This window comes from Trachurus trachurus (assembly GCF_905171665.1).
Source record: "Trachurus trachurus genome assembly, chromosome: 5".
Classification (NCBI taxonomy): Eukaryota; Metazoa; Chordata; class Actinopteri; order Carangiformes; family Carangidae; genus Trachurus; species Trachurus trachurus.
In genome coordinates, this window is record NC_139896.1 from 1,694,764 (window position 1) to 1,717,323 (window position 22,560).

The window sequence follows — 22,560 nt, forward strand, 5'->3', positions numbered from 1 at the left end:
GTGTTTGTGTGTGTGTGCGTGTGTGATGCATTCAGGTTCAATCAGAGGATTTAAAGGGATAGTTCACCCCAGAGGAAGCTTCTCAAAGCTCCTCTTCCCAGTTCGTCCAAATTTGATGAACTGGGAAGAGGAGCTTCCTCTACAAAACAAGCTTGAAATATAGACTTATTTGATTTTTTTCGGGACAATTTCTCATGTCGGGGCTTCAATACCAGAGGGACATTACATATGAGCAGCATGGAGGTATTTGGATGTTTTTTGGTGTGTCTTTTTGTTATGAAGACAGTTGGTATCCATTTGCAACCGTCATATGGACATGCACTGCTACGCCGAGACCCCCTGTAACTCAGAGAAGCCACGGAGGACTCTGAAACTTCTCCCAGCCCTTAGTCCACATGAGGGGGAGGAGATCATGAGTGCAATGTCAATTTTGGGTGAACTATCCCTTTAACACGTGTTTTAACTCCTTCCAGTTTGAAGGGAAAACCTCGTTCGGGATGTCGGTGTTCAACCTGGGCAACGCCATCATGGGCAGCGGCATCCTGGGTCTGGCCTACGCCATGGCCAACACCGGGGTCGTCCTCTTCCTGTGAGTCCTCACACACACACACACACACACACACACACACACACACACACACACACACACACACACACACACACATACACACACACTGACGCTGCAGGTTGGATCTCAGCTCACAGATGTTGATGAGTCAGTTTCTTCCCCGTCTGCAATCTCACAGAAATAAACCTGCTAATTGTTTGGTAATTGGCTCGAATCACAGCACACACACACACACACACACACACACACACACACACACACACACACACACACACACACACACACACACACACACACACACACACACACACACACACTGATGACACAGGGCGCGAGGCTCAGTTTAATAACACACTAGAACTAGAAACCTCTCACTTGTGCTGTGAATGAGAGTGAGTGAAATTACAGATAACCACGTCGTGTTCTCCGTGGGTTTGATTCGCTGCTGTGGTCCAGTGTGTGTGTGTGTGCTGCTGTGTACATGAGGCTCAGTCGCCTTAAAGAGGAACTCTGTAGTATTTCCACCTTAACTCTTTAGTATTTCCACCTTAACTCTGTAGTATTTCCACCTTAACTCTGTAGTATTACCACCTTAACTCTGTAGGATTTCCGACCCGGTGTCCCAGCTCTCGTCTTATGATAATAAAGGAAATAGACACGTGCCGTAATCTTTTTGATTGGGACGAGCAGGAAATATAGCTAGTATGACTAATAGCTACACATAATTGTAAACATGCAAAGCTATCAGCGACCAAGGCAATGCCATGTTTGAATACCTAGAACCTGCTTATAAACTTTATCAGGCTATTATACAAAAAATAAAAAAGAGTTGCCAGTTACAAAACGGACAATAAATTCAGGATCATGAGGATTATTCAAATATTCAAAATTCCCCACGATTCAATAATCGTGAGTGTCTTTCATCGTGATTGACGATGATATCGTGAATCATCCCATCCCTAATCTCTTGTTGATGACAGATGTTGGCTGTGCTTCTCTCATCTACAAATGTTTGTTCATTGATGATCTTGATGATTGATGAGCAAAGTAAAGAAAAGCAGAAACTGAACTCTACTCTCTCATGTTGATGCAGAAAGTTGGTGCGGAAACCCAGGAGATGGAGAATGAGACCTCTGTGTTGTCAGCAACTTTTGCATGACATTGTTCGTTTTTAAGGAAGACAGAGAGTAGAGTTTGGTTTCTGCTTTTCACACACAAGATCATGAATGAACAAACATTGAAAACTGCTGCAACAACAGATAAGACGACACAGATATACACATGGTAACATGGTAGATGATAAGTAACCTTATCCACCGCTCCATGGATTCATTTCTCACCGGCTTCGTTGAGAAGACACAGAGTTCAGATTTAAATCCTCTTCCTCCTCCTCGTCAGCAGCAGCAGCAGCAGGATCATGACGTCACAGCTTCTCTGTGTCTGTCTCATTATGTATGTATAGTATGTATTATGTTCATCCTCGGTCTGATGCAGATCCACCGGAGCCTTTTGACCTTTAAGAGTTAAACCAGAGAGAAGAGAAGCAGCAGAGGAGACTCAACTCTGTGCTACCAGCCTGTACCAGTCTTTATCTTTATCTGAAGCAGCATCGACTCACTGTTGCTGCTTTAATGAATTCCTCTTGTTTTGCGGTAGTTGTGTCTGTCCCCGCGTCGCCACGGCAGCTGATTGAAGTTCTGCTGCTTAGGCTGTTTCCATCCCTCAAAGCCACAGACAGCGTCAGATGGCGACTCAAACATGCACCCAGAAGTTTATTTACTTGAAGCAAGTCCAGAGTTGATATTCCTGTGTTTATGACACAAACGGGAGCTTCCCACTGCACCTGAACACACCGAGCGTCAACTTGGGTCTCGACTCCGCCAGACTTTGAATTAGATCTAGTTTTACAAACATGTCGGCTTTTTCTCATGTCGGGGCTTCAATACAATGGACATTACATACGAGCAGCATGGAGGTATTTGGATGTTTTTTTGGTGTGTCTTTTTGTTACGAAGACAGTTGGTATCCATTTGCAACCGTTATATGGACATGCACTGCTACGCCGAGACCCCCTGTAACTCAGAGAAGCCACGGAGGACTCTGAAACTTCTCCCAGCCCTTAGTCCACATGAGGGGGAGGAGAAATTTCAATTTTGGGTGAACTATCCCTTTAAGCTATAAAGAATGAATAAGAATAAACAGAAATAGACACATAGTTAGGTTCATGTTGCTTTGTTTCTTTGCTTTGCTCTGCATCACATCTCTCCTCCTCCTCCTCCTCCTCCTCCTCCTCCTCCTCCTCCCTCTGACTCTCTCCCTCTCTCCACTCACTGTGTTTTTGTGTTTTTGTGCGAGTACATTAAAGGGCATCGGTGTTAAGCCCCTCCCCTCCCTCTCTCCCCCCTCGGCCAGTGAAGGTCAGTGGACTGAGCGTCCTGGAATTAAAACAACAACACACAGTTTCAGTCGATGAGGAGGATGAAACAGTGTTTCTGTAGCCGAACGTTTCCTGGAACAGAAGAGACACTTTCATGTTTCCAGTCAGACGATGTTATTAGTCCAGTCATTTCAAGCCAAAAAAGGGGTCAACGTTAAACAAACTGCAACAGAAGCAAACTCATCTGATTTTGTATCTTTGGCATGTCATGAGTGAGGGAAAAAAAGCCCAGAAGAATACCATTAAGGGAAAGTTTAGAAAAACATCCAAACATATCCCATTTATACGCATATAAAAAAATGTTTTCACATGAATAGAGTAACATTTTTAACCTTTAGATATCTCCATGAAAATTACTGAGTTGATTACTTACATTAAGACAAACAAAAAATGTGTTACAAGTTTTTTGAAATTCTTTGTTAACATGAGCAAATTTGCATAATGTGTATACATTTGCATAAATTCTACCGTTTTGACGGCACATGTATATATGAAGGTGCTGTGGTGGTACCGGCATGAAAATTGGAATGAGTTGACTCCATCGGTCAACCGACAATTATACAACAAGTAGTTCCGACCAAGCAATCTGATTGGTCAATAAGACATTTAGAACGTGCTCAAATCAGCATTACAGCACGGCTGACTCATCACTGAAAATATTACTTCGCCATGTCATGTTGTTTATACATCTCCATGGCAACATGGATTTTTCCCCCTTTTATTTTATTACTCGTGAAAATAAATCACAAACTACATTGACCTCCTGTAGGTTGTTCCTGTCAGCTGCCAAAGTCACATTTATAGAACAATTATGTTATTTTATTTTTTGTTAATATATTGTAAACTTCCCCGTTACAGCCGAGAGGATTGTCTCCCTCCCATGTGTGTAACGTTACAAAGTCGGAGAGACACTCGTTGTGATCGCGGTGAATATGTTTTTTTTTTAAATATGGCCTGGAGCTGAATATTTCATTGGATAAAACGGAGGTGATTACCTGTATGTTTCTCTCTCTCCCTCTCTCTTGCTTGCGCCTTTGGGGCTTTTAAATAATCTGGAGTGATCGTTTGGCTTTCTCTATCAGCTGTGTCGGCGACACGGCGCTATAACTTCATTTACATGCAGAGTTTGCGGTTGTAGAAGCTACATCTGTGAAAGGAAAAAAACGGCATCTTTGTTATAACTTGGGCGAGTTTGTGCAGTGTTGATTTAGTTCGGGAAAGTCCGAGACCGCGTTAAAACATGAACGTCAGCTCAGAGTTCACTCATCTGGGACTAGAAAATCATTTCTGTTGCTAGGTCGTTACTAAGGTTCGGACTATTTGCTGTAGAGGTGAACTAGGTTCCATTACACATAGGAGTCTACTGACGTGACTGATTGTGTTTCAGTTATTAGTCAGACCCCATTTATTTCCATGGAAACGGGAAGCACACTCGCAAAAAACTTTAAATTTTGAGAGCAAAATGTCCATCAACATGAATATTTATTTAATTATACGCTTTATTTTGTTGGTAATTGTTGTATAATCGCAATATTACCCTCGAGGGTGTGCTTAAACGTAATTTGAGCACTTCGGTGATGCTTGCGGACCTCGGCGCAAGCGCCTCGGTCCTGACCGCATCACCGTCGTGCTCAAATGACGTTAAAGCACACCCTCGAGGGTAATATTGCTTAAGTTGACCACTTTAAATTTCAATAGTCCAGTCATTTTAGGCCAAAAAAAGGGGTCAACGTTAAACGAATTGCAACAGAAGCAAACTCAACTGATTTTGTATCCTCAACATGTCCTGAGTGAGGGAAAAAAAAGCCCAGAAGAATCCCATTAGGGGAAAGTTTAGAAAAACACCCAAACATATCCCATTTATATGCATATAAAAACTTTTTTTTTTTTTCACGTGAATAGGGTAAAATTTTTAACCTTTAGATATCTCCATGAAAATTACTGAGTTGATTACTTACATTAAGACAAACAAAAAATGTATTACAAGTTTTTTTGAAATTCTTTGTTAACATGAGCAAATTTGCATAAATGTGCATAAATTCCACCGTTTGGACGGCACATGTATATATGAAGTTGCTGTGGTGGTACCGGCATGAAAATTGGAATGAGTTGACTCCATCGGTCAACCGACAAGTTGACCACTTTAAATTTCAAGACGACTGCAATTTTTCACGACAGCCACATCCTTAGTAGAGCAGGTATGACATGAGCCAACAGTGCATAATCCAAGTATGGCTAGTTTGCATACATACAACACCTGATCTAAACATTGGGTAGAGCAGGTGAAAATGTCTTGTTCAATCTTGTTAACATATTACAGTTAAAAAACTTAAGGAATGGAACCAATTTAGGCCCATGAGCATTAATCGAGACGGAGCATGTCATACCTGCTCTACTAAGGATGCATGAGGGAAAAAAAGCCCCGAAGAATCCCATTAGGGGAAAGTTTAGAAAAAGACCCAAACATATCCCATTTATACGCATATAAAACATTTTTTTCACGTGAATAGGGTAAAATTTTTAACCTTTAGATATCTCCATGAAAATTACTGAGTTGATTACTTACATTAAGACAAACAAAAAATGTATTACAAGTTTTTTGAAATTCTATGAGCAAATTTGCATAAATGTGCATAAATTCCACTTTTTTCATATGTGCCGTTTCAAATTGGAATGAGTTGACTCCATCGGTCAACCAACAAGTTGACCACTTTAAATTTCAAGATGACTGCAATTTTTCAAGACAGCCACATCCTTAGTAGAGCAGGTATGACATGCTCCGTCTCTATTAATGCTCATGGGTAGTAGCCTAAACGGTGGAATTTATGCAAATGTATGATCTGCTCTGCAAATTTGCTCATGTTAACAAAGAATTTCAAAAAACTTGTAACACATTTTTTGTTTGTCTTAATGTAAGTAATCAACTCAGTAATTTTCATGGAGATATCTAAAGGTTAAAAATGTTACCCTATTCATGTGAAAAAAGTGTTTTATATGCGTATAAATGGGATATGTTTGGGTGTTTTTCTAAACTTTCTTTTTTTCCCCTCACTCAGGACATGTTGAGGATACAAAATCAGTTGAGTTTGCTTCTGTTGCAATTTGTTTAACCTTTTCTCATAAAATGACTGGACTAGGCTGTGTTGTTCCTGTTCCTGAACGTTCCTCCGTGTGAACTGGTGTTTCAGGGCGGTCGGTCGGTCATGTCTGGAGGATTTTCCCTCGTGTTAGAAAAAGCTCCTTAATTTGAGCTGAGTTGTGTGACCGTGTGTGTGTGTGTGTGTGTGTGTCTGAGTGTATGTGTGTGTTTGTCTCTGACACTTCGACAGACGCTGAAATGAAATGAAACGAACCGCGAAGCTGATTAATCCACATCTCACTCTGATCACGTGCACGGCAGCAACAGTACGTGATGAAGTGGAGCAGAGTGTGTGTCTCTCTGTGTGTGTGTGTTTATATATGTGTGATAGAAGATGAAAGGCTGTTTGTGTATGTGTGTGTGTGTGTGTGTAAGATCTGCTGTGAAACAATAGAGGAGCTTCTGGGAAACAAACACACACACAGGCAGCCGGGTCAGTGACATATTTGGCGGCGGATTATTAGGCTGCTGGCGGTTTCTCTCTGCTCCACATTGGACTGCAGAACTGGTCCAGAACCAGAACCAGCACCAGAACCAGCACCAGTCTGGTTCAGTCTGGTTCAGTCTGGACCGCGGGTCTTGTTCCTGAAGGGGAGACGAGACCTAAAAAACCAACGCTCGGTAAACAACAACAACAACAGAAAAACAGCCAGAAGCAAACGAGCCGACGAGCTGTTACACAATGATTCTGTTACAGGCGGTTTATTCTCATCTCATCCTCTGCTCTGCTGCAGGGATTCAGGATTTCACTACAGATATAAATAGATTTATTAATTTTATGCCAACATAAAAAAAAACAGTGACAATTCACGTGTATTCACAATTCAAATACACATTCATTATGTTTAGGCCGTTCCTTTTTAGAGTTTAGAGTTTATTTATTTAGCACACATTTAAATTCAATGGTGCACGGAGGGAACAAAGCTGGTTGACTTGTACATAAGTTCCTCCCCTATAATAAATTACAACAAGACAAATTTCTATGGCTAACAAATAAACATAAAAAAAGGAGATAAAGTGCATACATAATCAACGTTTTTGCACTAGTCTTGTATATTTTTTATTGTTTTAGACATTGTAGGATAGGATATATTTTATTATATATTTCTGTCTTATTCTTAGACATTGTTCCTCTTTGTATTTTATTTTTCCTTTGTAATTGTATTTAATTTGCACATTTCCTTTTGGAGCGACCTGGCATAAGAGTTTCCTTTGGGATGAATAAAGTTCTATCTAATCTAATCTAATCTAATCTAATGTAATAAAAAACAAAAGGTGCGGTAAAGTCCAAAAACAAACAATAGAAAGCTGTAATTATTTAATTAGAGCTTCATCAATAAAAAGCCATAGATGGATAGATTCTTTATTGATCTTAAGGGAAATTCAAGCATCCAGTTGCAGCATAAGACACACAATTAGAAATATAAAAACCATAAAAAAGCAATATAAGATTAGGGTTAGGACAAACTTTTGCATGATGACACTAATTATACATCCCAATATTATATATAAGATACTAAAAATAGAATAAATAGAAGAGTAAATTGAGATAGAAAAAGAATCTGTACAAACATCTGAAGCTGTGCAGAAGTTCTCCAGAGTGCAGCGTGTGTGGCTGGTTGTGAGGGATTATCAGAACAATAGGTGTGTTTATGGTCTGTAGTTCATCCAGTATCCAGTCGTGTGACGTGTGCACTCACAGTTTTTGCTGGTTGCTTACATACTTTGGCTCATTGTGTCAAAACTCTACACACAAGCAAGATAAGACACACAACACCTGACGTGAAACACCTCACAGTATTTCATGTTCTGAGTGAAGTGTCTAATGTAGGAAACTGTGTGTGTGTGTGTTAATGTTTTGCAACAACTGTGTTGAAGAATCGCAAACAAAGTGCAAAGCAGAGAACCTGTTTAAAGGAATAGTTCACCAAAAAATGAAATTCATGAACACTCCGGAGTAGTGTTTTATTCCTCAAAGGTCATCTGGAGACCCGGGGGGCCGGTTCCTAGTTCAGACCTTACTGTAAAGGAATAGTTCACCAAAAAATGAAATTCATGAACACTCCGGAGTAGTGTTTTATTCCTCAAAGATCATCTGGAGACCCGGGGGGCCGGTTCCTAGTCCAACCAAAACTTTATATGAGAGTAATAGGGCCTGGCACAAAAACGTCCATAAAACTACACAACAACCATTTAATATTCCTCCACACTGCTTGTCCACTGCAATCCAAGTGTCCTGAAGGGAGATAGTCCAGAGTTTACCCGAAACTATGTCATATTTAGGCTGTAAAAATGTTCTAAATGACATTGTTTCCAGTAAACTCTGGACTGTATCCCTTCAGGACACTTGGATTGCAGTGGACGAGCAGTGTGGAGGAATATTAAATGGTTTTTGTGTAGTTTTATGGACGTTTTTGTGTCGGACCCTATTACTCTCATAATAGATTACCTTTGAGGAATAAAAAACTACTCCAAAGTATTCATCAGCATGAGGGGGAGGCAATAATGACTGAATTTCACTTCAACTATTCCTTTACAGTAAGGTCTGTCTGGTCACAACGTGTTTCAGGTGTTGTTACAAGAAGCTTCGGTCCAAGGATTCGCTTTTTTAGATGTAAGCAGTTGGTTAAAACCTGTGTTGAGTGTTAATTGAACGTAGCAAATGATTTATTCTATCAGCTCATGTCGAACACACACAGAGCTGCAGCAGCTTGTGGCTCTGGGAGGAATCCAGTGGGGGTGGGGGGGAGGGGGGGGGGGTGGATGTAAAACTGTGAGCAGAGTGTGCCAGTGTGTGTGTCTGAGAGTCAGCAGACCAGAGCTCCCAGTCCTCCACAGGTCAGCGCTGCTTTCTGCTGCTTTCTGCTGCTTTCTGCTGCTTTTCTGCTGCTTTCTGTCCACAGCCAAGAGTCGAAGGCTGAGAGCTGAAAGAAAGAGTGTGTTTGTGTGTGTGTGTGTGTGTATGTGTGTGTGTGTGTGTGTGTGTGTGTGTGTGTGTGTGTGTGTGTGTGTGTGTGTGTGTGTGTGTGTGTGTGTGTGTGTGTGTGTGTGTGGGAGAGAGAGAGAAAGTTAATGTGGCCAACAGTAACAACAAAAGAGAAGAGAGAACAGAAATAGTTGGACTGAGGTGAACTGGGTCACAGGGAGTCAGTCCATTCACAAAACTCCCGCAGTACAAACATGAATAAACTATTTTAGAATATAAAGTATAAATAAACGGAGCTGCAGATACAGACGAGGAGTTAGAACAACAACATGATGTAGTAGCTCAGAGTCACTGCTTCATTCACATGTGGATGTTGAGCTGGTTAAACAACATTTCTGACAAACAAGAGTAGAAAAAACCGCTGCTTGTCTCCAGGTTTGTCATAAAAACCAAAAACACACACACACACACACACATATATATAGTCCATATTCGAAAGGAGTGGCAAGAAGTATGAATTTATTTAATCCCATGACATAAGTCGCAAAAAAATGCGAAAAAGTTCTCATAGAGAATGAATGGGAGAAGGTCAAAAAATGAACAAATCATTGGACTTTTCATACTGCCTACTGTTGTCTACTGCTCAGGCATACTTTCACCTAGAGACTCCATTTCAACTTTAAACAGTAGACACAAGTCTTGTGTATTGGCGTATTATTCCACGTTTTGATAGGTGATATAGTTTTTGATCAATCCCTGTTCAATGACGATGATCATTTTTGGAGAAATGATGAGATTATAATGGGTGTGTATTGCACGGAATGTTCGTGTCAGAGTGTGTGACATCATCGGTTAGAGTGGAAGAAAGCCCAAAAAAATTCCAGATTTTCTTTCTTTCCACACTCCTCCCGGCCACAGTTTACACTCTACACACATGATTTTTTCCAAATTAGTAGACAAACTTGTTCTGTCTCTCACAATGTGCTCAAAATATCAGAGAGACTTACATAATTTGAATTATCAGCCTCTAAGTGCGGCCACGTCTGTCTCTGCTCCTCATTGACTCCAATACAAAGATAGAAGACAGAAGCAGAACGGACCCCTGTTTTAAAATGGCACGTTTCTGCAAAATATTTACTGTAGAAACACCAGAATCACACCAAATCGTTCAGGAAGTCCTTACAGTGATGATGGTCTGGGGTTTTTTCTGATAGGAGTTACCGTTTTGTCAGAATAATCCCAAATGTGGGACCAGTGCAGAGGCAGAAAATCACTCTTTTTCTCCACGTTTCTGTCTGCCTCAGCCTGGGGGGCCCCTATCGCCATGGCAACCACCTCAAGTTGCCGTGGTAACCTCTGAGCCTCAGGCCAGAGCTCGTTAAGGTTCATAAACAATCCACCTCGAGCTCGTTAACATGTTTATAAACACACACACACACACATGGAGGAGCTGTGATCACATGAAGTTACCTATCAGAGCTCTGTCTTGACCTTAAGATTGTGAGTTTGATTCCCATGTTGACAGAGATGGTATGCCCGGCAATAGTGGCCCCCCAGAGGAAATTTTCTAGTTGTATTTCTAATTTAGGTATAAATTCATGTAGGCTATACTTATTATATTCAACATACACACCATATTCTTTAAAGAGGCGTTAGTTCTGTAGAGCTGGAGACGGGTCAGAAAGTCCAGAGGTTTATAATCCAGTATTGTCCTGAGGAGGATTCATCTTTAAATCCAGAGCTGAAGAATATTTTTACTGGCACAAGATGTCACAACATTTAATTATACTTTTTTTTTTCCTGATATGTATCAGTTACAGTGGAAAAACCCAGAAGGAGGGAAACCAGGTCGAGTTCAAGCTCCTTCTACAGAAGCTTTTGTATTTTTAAATAAGATGTAACTCCAGTATTTTAGTGTTTTCACCCAGGAGCAGAAACAGTGAGTTAGACCTGTCTCATTTCTAATAAATACGTGTTCAAAGTAGATGATTAGACCTAATTAATAATCTCAGATAATGATTATTCCAGTGAGAACAGCAGTAGAAAGAGACTGAGAGGAAGATTACTGCTGCTGCTGCTGCTGGAACAATGAAGATCCAGCTGAGATTAAACAGGACGAGGAGCTGATCGCTGACAGATTAAAGGCTGAGAGGATCTGCACGCAACAGCTGGGGCAGGGGGGGGGGGGCAGGGGGGCACATGGAAGGGCAGGGGGGGCAGTTTGAAGCTCAGCTGGAGCACCAGTCCAGTCTGAAGGAGGAACCACAGGGATGATTGTGGTCTCTGCTGCAGCATCGAACAGGCGATCGTCTCTGCTGCAGCTGCACAAACAGCTGAGAGTGAAGAGCTCTATCTATCTATCTATCTATCTATCTATCTATCTATCTATCTATCTATCTATCTATCTATCTATCTATCTATCTATCTATCTATCTATCCATCCATCCATCCATCCATCCATCCATCCATCCATCCATCCATCCATCCATCCATCCATCCATCCATCCATCCGTTCTATCTATCTATCGTTCTATCTATCTATCTATCTATCTATCTATCTATCTATCTATCTATCTATCTATCTATCTATCGTTCTATCGTTCTATCGTTCTATCAATCTAGTAGAGTGAAGAGCCCATGCAGTGTGTTGATGAAGTCTGACACTAACACGTGTTGTTGTTGTGTTGTTGTGTTGTTTCAGGACACTGCTCACCGTGGTGGCCGTGCTCTCGTCTTATTCCATCCATTTACTGCTGAAGTCGTCAGGTATCGTAGGTACGTCAACCTCGTCTTCATCATCTTCATCATCTTCACCTGCTCTTAAACGTTGAACTCTGCTAGTGAACAATGGACCAAGGCAAGGTCCACAGCCACACAGAAAACATACCCACACCCAGGTTTCACCACCAAAAATAAGAAAGGCAAAACAACAAAGTGGTAAGAGTCTCTCACTGCCCGACGACTACCTTACAGGGAGCTCTCAAGTAAACACAGGCAGGCAGTTAAATCACAAACCATCTATACTACATCACACAACAGCTACAAACCTTTACTTCACCTCATGGTTGTTCGATCCCGGACGAGCCCCCAATTGTTACGCCCCAGAACTTCGTTGGCCCAGAGGGGCATAACAATGGACCCAAGCAATGACCCCAACACAAACACAAAGACACTAAATTAACTAAAAGTAGATTTAATATAAAACACAAGAGTGATATAAACAAGTAGACAAACTAAAACAAACAAAAGCCAAGCTGGGAGGCAGGCAAGCCCAGCAGTCCCCACGCTGCAGGGTTCTTAAGATCAGCAGCCCAGGTGAACCTTGTTGTGCTGATTGAGGCCTGGGTGGAGCTGTGGGGGAGAAGGGAGAGAGAGACAGACACATGCACAAGGCCGAACCCCTATCGGCCGTAACATTCTTGTATGATATGATATGATATGATATCTGATGAGAACTTAAAAAATCTGAATTGGAAAACCAAATGGACAGTCATGAGATAGATAAACTGTACATACATAAACACAGGTTGGGTTTATGTTCACATGACAAAAGTGATAAACACGTCCTCATGTATATACTTCTATATAGTCTTGTTATGTTATGTTATGTTATGTTATGTTGTTATGTTATGTTGTTATGTTATGTTATGTTATGTTATGTTATGTTATGTTATATTATGTTATATTATGTTATGCTATGTTATATTATGTTATATTATGTTATGTTATGTTATATTATGTTATGTTATGGTATGCTATGTTATATTATGTTATATTATGTTATGTTATGTTATGTTATGTTATATTATGTTATATTATGTTATGCTATGTTATATTATGTTATATTATGTTATGTTATGTTATGTTATGTTATATTATGTTATGTTATGGTATGTTATATTATGTTATATTATGTTATGCTATGTTATATTATGTTATATTATGTTATGTTATGTTATGTTATGTTATGTTATGTTATGTTATGTTATGTTATGTTATGTTAAATTATATTATATTTCCCTGCCCACCAGGGATTCGAGCCTACGAGCAGCTCGGCTACAGAGCCTTCGGGACCCCGGGTAAGATGGCGGCCGGTATCGCCATCACACTGCAGAACATTGGAGGTGAGTTCACACACCAACGTCTGTCTACACACACACATGCACACACACTGTGTCAGTAACAGCACCTGTATGTGTGTGCGTATGTGTGTGTGTGTGTGTGTGTGTGTATGTGTGTGTATGTGTGTGTGTCTCCTCCGTCCACAGCCATGTCCAGCTACTTGTACATAGTGAAGTATGAGTTTCCTCTGGTGATCCAAGCCTTTCTGAAGGTGGACAATCCTGCAGGGTGAGTGTCCATCACACACACACACACACACACACACACACACACACACACACACACACACACACACACACACACACACACACACACACACACACACACACACACACACACACACACATCATTGCGTTCACGCTGCAGGAACTCGGGAGAAAAAAAAACATGGATACCTGAAGGAAGTTTGGCATATTGTGGCTCATCACTGAATAGTAAAAATCAATGCAGCAGTAAATGATGTTTATTTTGGAGGAGAGGAGACGCTGCAGATGAGGTCACATATAATGTTACAGCCTTAACAGTTACACGTTATTTCCGTCACATACGAGGAAACACAATTTCACACCATACAACAATCACAGCTCAATATAAACGTATTTCATATAGGCTACTGCAATAATACACAAAAATATGCATTCAAACCTCAACAAAGAACTTAAAATGTCTAAATTCTAACCGTTTAAGATGAGGGCCGCCATGTTTTGATTATGATATATGATACCCGAGTTTCCCACCTGTAATTTCCGAGTTCGACGCCGTTCAATTCATTTTTTACAACTCAGAGCTCGTTTTTGGTGGTGCTGCTCCGTCTGCAACACATCAGTCAACAGTGAGTGAAGCTGTAAATAAATAAATCTGCTCCAGTGACTCCGTCGTCCTCTGAAGATTAAAACTTAATCTACTCATGTTCAAAAAAAAAACCCAAAATAACAGCAGAGTAAAATAAATATCCCGTCAGTTCTGTGAGGCAGAGGAGGAGGAGGAGGAAGAGGAAGAGGAGGAGGAGGAAGAAGAGGAGGAGGAGGAGGAGGAGGAGGAGGAGGAGGAGGAGGAGGAGGAGGAAGAAGAGGAGGAGGAGGAGGACGTGAAACCATAGGAGTTCAGTGCTGCAGGTGGACAAACAAACAGCATGTTGGACCCTTTGACCTTCAACCCTCGGCCCAGTTACTGTCAGAGAGAGAAGAGGAGAAGAGGAGGAGGAGGAAGAAGAAGAAGAGGAAGATAAGAGGAGGAGGAGGGCACACGCTGGCTGTATTCGAAACCACATACTATACTGCTAGTACGTACTGATTTGGCCAAAATGCAGTTTGCAGTATGCAAACAAAAGCTAAATCTACAGTATGAGAAAAATTCCCGGACGTCGTATTGATTCGGAAAATATCTCCAGTATCTGACCAGTCTACATCGCCTACTGTATCCCACAATGCAATGCTCCCCAACGTCTAACCGTAACCAAAGACGGTTTAGAGTAGTGAAGTATCTTTGCCGTGGACCGTAACCATGTTATAGAGTTTAATAAAATAAAACATAATGCGATTGATCGGTTCATTGTAAAACATGTATTTCTTGATGTAAATGTGGTGGTTTGTGTCCGTAGGCTCCAGAGCCCTGAGGCAGCGCTGCTCTTCTGTCCAATACACACAGGAAGCTTCACTTTACATTCAGACTAACTAATGCTACTGATACAGGTGTTAGATTTAATCAATGAGACCAACATTTATCTCCTAAAAATAACTTAACCAGCCGGTGGTAAACCTCTAAAAACCTGCGGGTAAGTTAATTAGCGATCGTTTTCTCCCCCTGGGATGACGACGGAGGTTGGCCGGCCGAGCAGCTCTGCAGACCGGCTGCTGGAGCTTCACTTCTCCGAAAAACATCGAAACAAACTTCTAATCAGCCGTCGTTTGGATAAACTGGCCGTATATTTGGGATCTTAAAAGTTACTTTCTCGCATGAAAACATATTAAAACTTAATAAAGTTACATAATAACAGCGCTAGAGCGGGAAATAAAACAGCTTTTAGCCTGTTTTACAGCTACTGCTACCGGTTGCCGCGAAATGCATTCTGGGAAACTTGTATAGGCTACTGCATACTGCGGGATAGTTCAACATGTTGTCAAATTGGTCCATCACCATAATCCCTATAGTCATAGCAGTAGGTTCGTTACCTTTAATTGTCGGTGCAAGCTGTTTTTAGAACGGCAGAGCAGAACTGTGAGCTGCTCAGAGCTACGCTACGGAGGCTCATTATGGGATTTCTTGATTTCCCTCATCAAACTCATCAAATACACAATCCAACAACTCCACAACGCTCTGGTGGACAAGTTGTGAGCTGCACATTCACCACGCTATGAGATAATAACACAACGTTACCACACAGAGTTGTTTTAGAAGGAAATACAGAGACTGTTGATGAAAAACTGTCCCTGAAGGCAACGTGCATCAGCGGTTTTGCATGAATTTCCCTCTAAAACAACTCTGTACATGTTTTCTTATCAATTTTTTTTTCTTATCAGAGTTTGTGATTATTGGTGATTGTGCACCTGTGTGTGTTTGTGTAGCTTTGGCAAAAATATTGCAGCGTAGTGTGTGTGTGTATCAGTGAGAGATTAGGTCCAGATGGCTGGAGGACAGGACGACAACAGGGGGGATGAGCCGCCTCTTTTTAGCGATGTGTGAACATACAGTGTGTGTGTGTGTGTGTGTGTGTGTGTGTGTGTGTGTGTGTGTGTAGCAGATGTTGTGTCTCTCACCTGATGAAATCAATCAGCTGACTCTGGTATAAAACACTAAAAATAGCTCAGGTTTGTTTCTTGGTAACATGTGGTGTGTGTGTGTGTGTGTGTGTGTGTGTGTGTGTTGTGTGTGTGTGTTGTGTCACCGTGGTCACATGACCGTCGTCTCTTTTGGTCGGTAAAAATGGAGTTCATGGGAAAATATTATAAAGTAACACTTTTCCTTCGCTAAGATCCATATCTTTAGCCTGACAAGCCAGACTATATCATTAAAATGTGATGTAAACGGCTCAATCCAGTGCTCTAGGGTGAAGGCTGTCTTTCAAACTGCCTCTGCACCAATAGGGTAGCGCTACGACCAATCAGAGCAAAGAGCAGGATGACGTCGGTAGATTAAACTTTTCCCATATCCCGGCGGCAAAACACCAACTACATCCTTCTTCCAAATGAACGACTTCAGTGCAGTTTCTGGCTCAACTTTTAAAGAAAATGACAAGTTTAATTCTTTCAAAGTTGATGCCAACGCCGATTCAAACGATTCCTTTGCCAAAGCCATCTTCTTGTCATGTTTTTCACCGTCGCAAGTATGTCGTCATGGCGTTAAGCCGCCCAACGACTCTCTAAACAGATAGAGCGCTGTGATTGGTCAACACAAACGGTGTTCGAGACTCAAAAAGTTCCTATGGCTCGTTTCTAGACCCACCTACGGAGCAAAGAGATTTCTAGGCTACCAAATCTTCCTGTTCACTCTTTAAAAAGCAGCTAAAAATACATCTTAACTTTTCTTAATTTTTTGTACCTTATTTTTATTGTGTCTATTTGTTACTGGTCACTTTGTTCTTTATCTCTTCTTTTTTTCTCATTTTTGCTCATTTTGCTCATATAATGTTGATTATCTACGCACTTTATCTCCTATGTTTATTTGTTAGCCATAGAAGTTTGTTTTGTTGTAATTTGTGACAGGGGTGGAGCTTATGTACGAGCCAATCGGCTTCATTCCCTCCTTGCACCATCGAATATAAATGTGTGCTAAATAAATAAACCAAACCTAAACACTTTACAATAAGGTACACAACATTAGAGTAGTTACTGAGGAAGTAATGAGGAACTAACTATTACTTCATCATTAGTTACTCTTTTTATCTACCCTACTCTAATGTTGTAATAATAATATCCTGGTCCTGAAATATACAAACATGACACGTACAACTCAGGCTAGAGATCAGATTAATACATGAGTTATTGGATTACTATATAAATGTAGAAGAGTTTTGGATTTTCACTCTAGTTTTTAAGAATAATCAAGAAAAAACTCTCTATAATCTGTATTTACTATATCACTACTATGGTGATGAACTTCACTGGCAACATTGGTTGTTGGTTTTTTTTAAATATATGGTTGATTTTTCATCTCGTCTCATCAAAGAGTCTGTGAAACATTTTGATATTTAGGTTAATTAACCTACATTTCTTAATATTTCCTTCTATATTTTGAATAGTACATTTGAATTGAATTGAATTGAATTGAATTGAATATTTGCTCTGCATTTATCTCAGATGATTCTCTAGAGTTTTTGGGTTTAATCTGTTTCTTTGTGTTTATCTGTATAATAATAATAAAAGCAGGTGTGTGTCTGTTCACTCACTCGTCTTGTGATCGATACCTGACACGATGAGTGGAGTGTTTAAGCAACTGATATAAAATCAATACATCTGATTGTGTGTCTCTCTCTCTCTCTGTGTGTCTATGTGTGTGTGTGTGTGTGTGTGTGTGTGTGTGTGTTTGTGTGTGTGTGTTTGTGTGTGTGTGTGTCTGTCTGTGTGTGTGTGTGTGTGTGTGTCTGTGTGTGTGTCTGTGTGCAGTGAGTGGTACCTGAATGGAAACTACCTGGTCATCATCGTGTCCATAGGAATCATTTTACCTCTGGCTCTGATGAAGCAGCTCGGTGAGTCTGGCTGTTCTATACTATTATACACATAATGTGTTTTATATACAGTTGTTGTTGACTTTGTGTTATATTTCATATAACAAGGAAATAATCAAAATGACTATTATGGGATAATGTGCTGTAACAGAAGGACAAACTGACAGGAGCATTAAAGCCTCTTTTACTACTTCTACTTCTACTTTGTCTTTCTTTCAGATTCAGATTTTTCTACTTATTTCAATTGAAAATCTGCTTGAAATAAGTAAAACGTGTTAAAAACAAGCTACTTTTTTATGTATAACTATGTATATGTAGACTATATGTATAAATATACTTATTCTAGGTATAATGAGATTTGTTTTGACTAGAAATGAGACAAAGATTCTTGGAAAGATTTAGAATTTTTGCAGTGCAGTGGAGTGTAGATAATGTTAATCTGCTGTTTCTGTGTGATGAAGCTGTGTGTTTCTCTGTGTGTGTGTGTGTGTGTGTGTGTGTGTGTGTGTGTGTGTGTGTGTGTGTGTTACTCTGTGTGTGTGTGTGTTTCAGGCTACCTGGGCTACACCAGTGGCTTCTCCCTCAGCTGCATGGTCTTCTTCCTGGCCTCAGTAAGTCTCTCACACATCACGCAGCTTCTTTCTTTCTCGCCTCTTTTCTGGCAGGAACATGAAGCCAGCGCGTTCAGCTGCTCTGGGATCAGCTTGTTACAGAAAAATGTTTATTTTTTCATCTTCCCACCACCTCTTTAGTATTCCCTCTCCCTCTCTCTCTCTCTCTGTGCTCGTGGCCTCGTCGCTCGGTGTTTTCTGCAGCTCCATCTCTCTCTGACCTAGATTTGTCTGTGAGCTGTAATCCACGCTCTCTCTGCTCTGCTCTGCTCTGCTCTGCCTCTATGTCTCTCTCCTACGCTTACGGTGAAATTACGGTGTGCAAATCACAACAGCAAACAAGAAAACACAACAACAAAACAGAAAACATAACACAAAAACCTTTACATTTGTATTTATCTATATGTATTTATCTTGTTTAAATGTCCACTGACGCTTTTCCACAAATGAAGTTCTTAACGGAAAAATAAAGTTCTTTGACTTGAAAAGAGAAAACACAACACACAGAAAGAGAAAATACAACAGCAAAAGAGAAAATACAATGTTTTGTTTTATTGTAGTGTTTAGTAGGCTAATTTGCCGTTGTGTTTTCTCTTTTGCCATTGTGTTTTCTCTTTTTGCACTGCAAAAACTCAAAATCTTTCCGAGAATATTTGTCTTGTTTCTTGTCAAAATGTCTCATTTCTAGTCAAAACTAATCTCCTTCCACTTTAAATAAGACTCATCACCTAAAAATTAACTTGTTTTTAGATCATTTTCACATTTTCACAAGTCTTTTGTGCTTGTAATAAGAAAGAAAAACTTGCACCACTATCAGATTTTTCTACTTATTTCAAGTGAAAATCTGCTTGAAAGAAGTAAAAAGTGTCTAAAAACAAGCTGCTTTTTAAATGTGATGAGTCTTATTTTAAGTAGAATGAGATTTGTTTTTGACTAGAAATAAGACAAATATTCTTGGTAAGATTTTGAGTTTTTGCAGTGTGTGTTGTGTTTTCTCTTTTGTCGTTGTGTTTTCTGATTTGCTGTTGTGATTTGCACCTCCGGGCCACCATACTCTCCCTCTCCATCTCTCTCTCTGTTTCCTAGCTGTGTCTCTGTGTGCCTGTGTCTCTGTGTGACGTCTCTTCTCTGTCCTTCTTCTCTCTCCGTCCAGGTGATCTACAAGAAGTTCAACCTCCCGTGTCCCTTCGTGGACTTTTCGTTCAACGGAACGTCTCCGGCCGTCGTTCCTCCTCTCAACGTCAGCGCCGTGGACCCGGGCGGCGAGGTCGACCCGGCCTGCATCCCCAAGATGGCCAACCTCAACTCCCAGGTGAGTCAGCTCAACACCTGTCACCTGCACGTCACCTCAGTCTGTCTCACTGTCATGGCAACCGACACCGACACCGACACGTCACAGTCGTCCTCAGCATGACAGCATGGAGATCACACACCTGCTGCTCTGAACCTCCGATCTCAACCACTCCTTCTCTGCAAAAACTCTAAATCTTACCAAGAATATTTGTCTTATTTCTTGTCAAAATGTCATTTATAGTCAAAACAATCTCTTTCTACTTAAAATAAGACTCATCACATTAAAAGCAGCTTGTTTTTAACACTTTTTACTTCTTTCAAACATATTTTCACTTGAAATAAGTAGAAAAATCTGATAAAGGAGCTAAAGTTTTTCTTTCTTATTACAAGCACAAAAAAATGTCTTTCATTGGCAGATTTTTCTACTTATTTCAATTGAAAATTTGTTTGCAAAATGAAATTTCTAGTCAAAACAAATCTCATTATACCTAAAATAAGTATATTTATACATATACCTAGTTATACATAAAAAAGCAGCTTGTTTTTAACACTTTTTACTTCTTTCAAGCAGATTTTCAATTGAAATAAGTAGAAAAATCTGATAGTGGAGCAAGTTTTTCTTCCTTATTACAAGCACAAAAAAAATTCTTTCACTGGCAGATTTTTCTACTTATTTCAATTGAAAATGAGTTTGAAACAAGTGAAAATGATCTAAAAACAAGTTCATTTTTTATGTGATGAGTCTTATTTTAAGTGGAAAGAGATTAGTTTAGACTAGAAATGAGACATTTTGACAAGAAATAAGACAAATATTCTTGGAAGGATTTTGAGTTTTTGCAGTGTTCTCTCTCTGTGACACTGAGGTCATGGACAGGGTTCCCATTCGTCCTGGAAAACCGGGAAAGTGGTTGACCAACTTATTCCAGTCAGGAAAAAAACATGGAAAATGAGAAAATGTTTTAGGTTTTTAGTTTAGTTTATTAATTTAGCACAAATTGCATTGAACACTGTGCAAAGGAGGGAACAAAGCCCTTGTTGGCTTGTACAGAGTTCAATAAGAGAAAATAGGACCAGAGTAAGAGAAGGGATAGAGGCAGATTATTGGAGAGTTCATGTGGACAGTTCAGATTCCTTCAGATTCTTTTTGCAGATAAGATGAGAAGACATTGGCCTCTAAAAGTGATATTAAACTGGTGACTGGATGTTGGAGAGGACGTCAAGAAGAAACTGTTGTTACTGAGCCTCGTTTGATATGAATGAACATCTGAAGTAAGAATAAAGAAATGATGAAAGGAAACTGGAAGATCTTGTTTCCTGTTGGATAGACTTTCACTTTCACTTTCTCGATAGGTAGGAGTTGGTATTTTCTAAAAAAAGAAGCTCGAGTTGTCCTGGAAAATTATTTTATCACATCATGACGTCTGCTACCAGAGCTCAGTTTGACTTTTTCAGACCCCACTTAGGATTTATTCTTTCCTAAAGAAAACTGGACTTTGAGTTGCTGAGTGTTTCCAGTGTTGGAGCTGTCGTCTCCTCTGCTGAGTGACGGATAGAGGAGCAGCTCAGAGCTGCAGTGGCCCTGGGTTAAACACAAAAACTACATGTTTTTAAGTTGTTCTATGATAAATTTGTCATAATTTCTAAACATGAGAGAGATGATTTCATAGATGAGTCAGAGGTTCAGTCTGCACATCTTTAAATCAGACTTCTGGGGCAGAGAGAGGAACAAACAGAGAAACCATCATGTACAAAATAAAAGTGGTGCATCTTCACTGGCCACTCGATTCAATTCGATTACGTTGCATCACGTCCTTAATGTTCTATGTTGCCACACATGGCTTCTTCATTAGTTAAAGCCCCGGTACGGAGCTTTTAACTGGATACGCTAAAGTCTGTGGTTTCTGCTGATGTGTGTCTGTTACCTACAACAGCAAATGAGCCCATCAGGGTGAAGTTACGCTATTTCTAAGTCGTCTAATTCTAGACCTCTGGAAGGCATGGTCGGGTCGGACCACTGACCAAACCATACCAATAGATACATTACGCTGCTAAATAAATAAAAAATAAAAAAAGAAGCAAGTCCTGTCTTCTTTCCGACGTTTCCAAAACAAATCTACACAAACGTCTTCATGACAGTGGGAAATGCAGTCTTCATTCTGCCGCTTGTGTCCACAGGGGGCGCCAGACTCAACACTACATGAAAAGTCTGTACAGGGGCTTTAACGTAAACAGTCAGATAAATATAATAACTTTGTATTTACATAATAAAATTAAATAGAAAATATAATTTAAATGCATTTCACACAATACAGCAGCTTCCTTGGAGTCTGACCATACATGGAGCTGAGTTAAGGTGGAAATACTACAGAGTTCCTCTTTAAAGATGCACCTGTTCATTTCTCAAAAGCAAAACGTAAAAGTCTTGGCATTGTGCTTTAAAATAAAAATAAAGATAAATCATGACCAACATCATCAAACTTAGTGTTTTAGGTGAGATAACTAACTAATGTCTGTCTGAAGTGAATCAGAGCAGAGAGTGGGAACCCTGAGTGAGTTTGACCTCTGTGGGTAAAAGAGTGAAGTGGGAAAGACCTGACATTTCTCTAAGTGCCTTTATCCTCAGTCCGAAGCCTCACAGTGGGACAGAGGCTGTAAATCAGTGTGTGTGTGTGTGTGTGTGTGTGTGTGTGTGTGTGTGTGTGTGTGTGTGTGTGTGTGTGTGTGACATTACAGTGAACACACACAGTCCAGTCTTTATTAACAACCTTTATTAAACATGTGAGTGTCTCTGACTCGGCTGC

At 40.2% G+C, this 22,560-nt stretch overlaps 1 protein-coding gene across 1 annotated transcript in view; it reads left to right on the top strand.

Moving 5' to 3' along the window:
• The window catches only part of LOC310986468 (sodium-coupled neutral amino acid transporter 3-like), a gene marked incomplete at both ends in the record, with an annotated part of 38,444 nt that overhangs the window by 6,658 nt on the left and 9,226 nt on the right, over window positions 1-22,560 (top strand). The window contains 7 exons of the mRNA XM_083972398.1: window positions 474-589; window positions 11,772-11,845; window positions 13,102-13,194; window positions 13,339-13,420; window positions 17,794-17,876; window positions 18,408-18,466; window positions 19,620-19,778. Coding sequence (XP_083828524.1) covers window positions 474-589; window positions 11,772-11,845; window positions 13,102-13,194; window positions 13,339-13,420; window positions 17,794-17,876; window positions 18,408-18,466; window positions 19,620-19,778 — 666 coding nt within the window. The remainder of the gene's footprint in view (window positions 1-473; window positions 590-11,771; window positions 11,846-13,101; window positions 13,195-13,338; window positions 13,421-17,793; window positions 17,877-18,407; window positions 18,467-19,619; window positions 19,779-22,560) is intronic.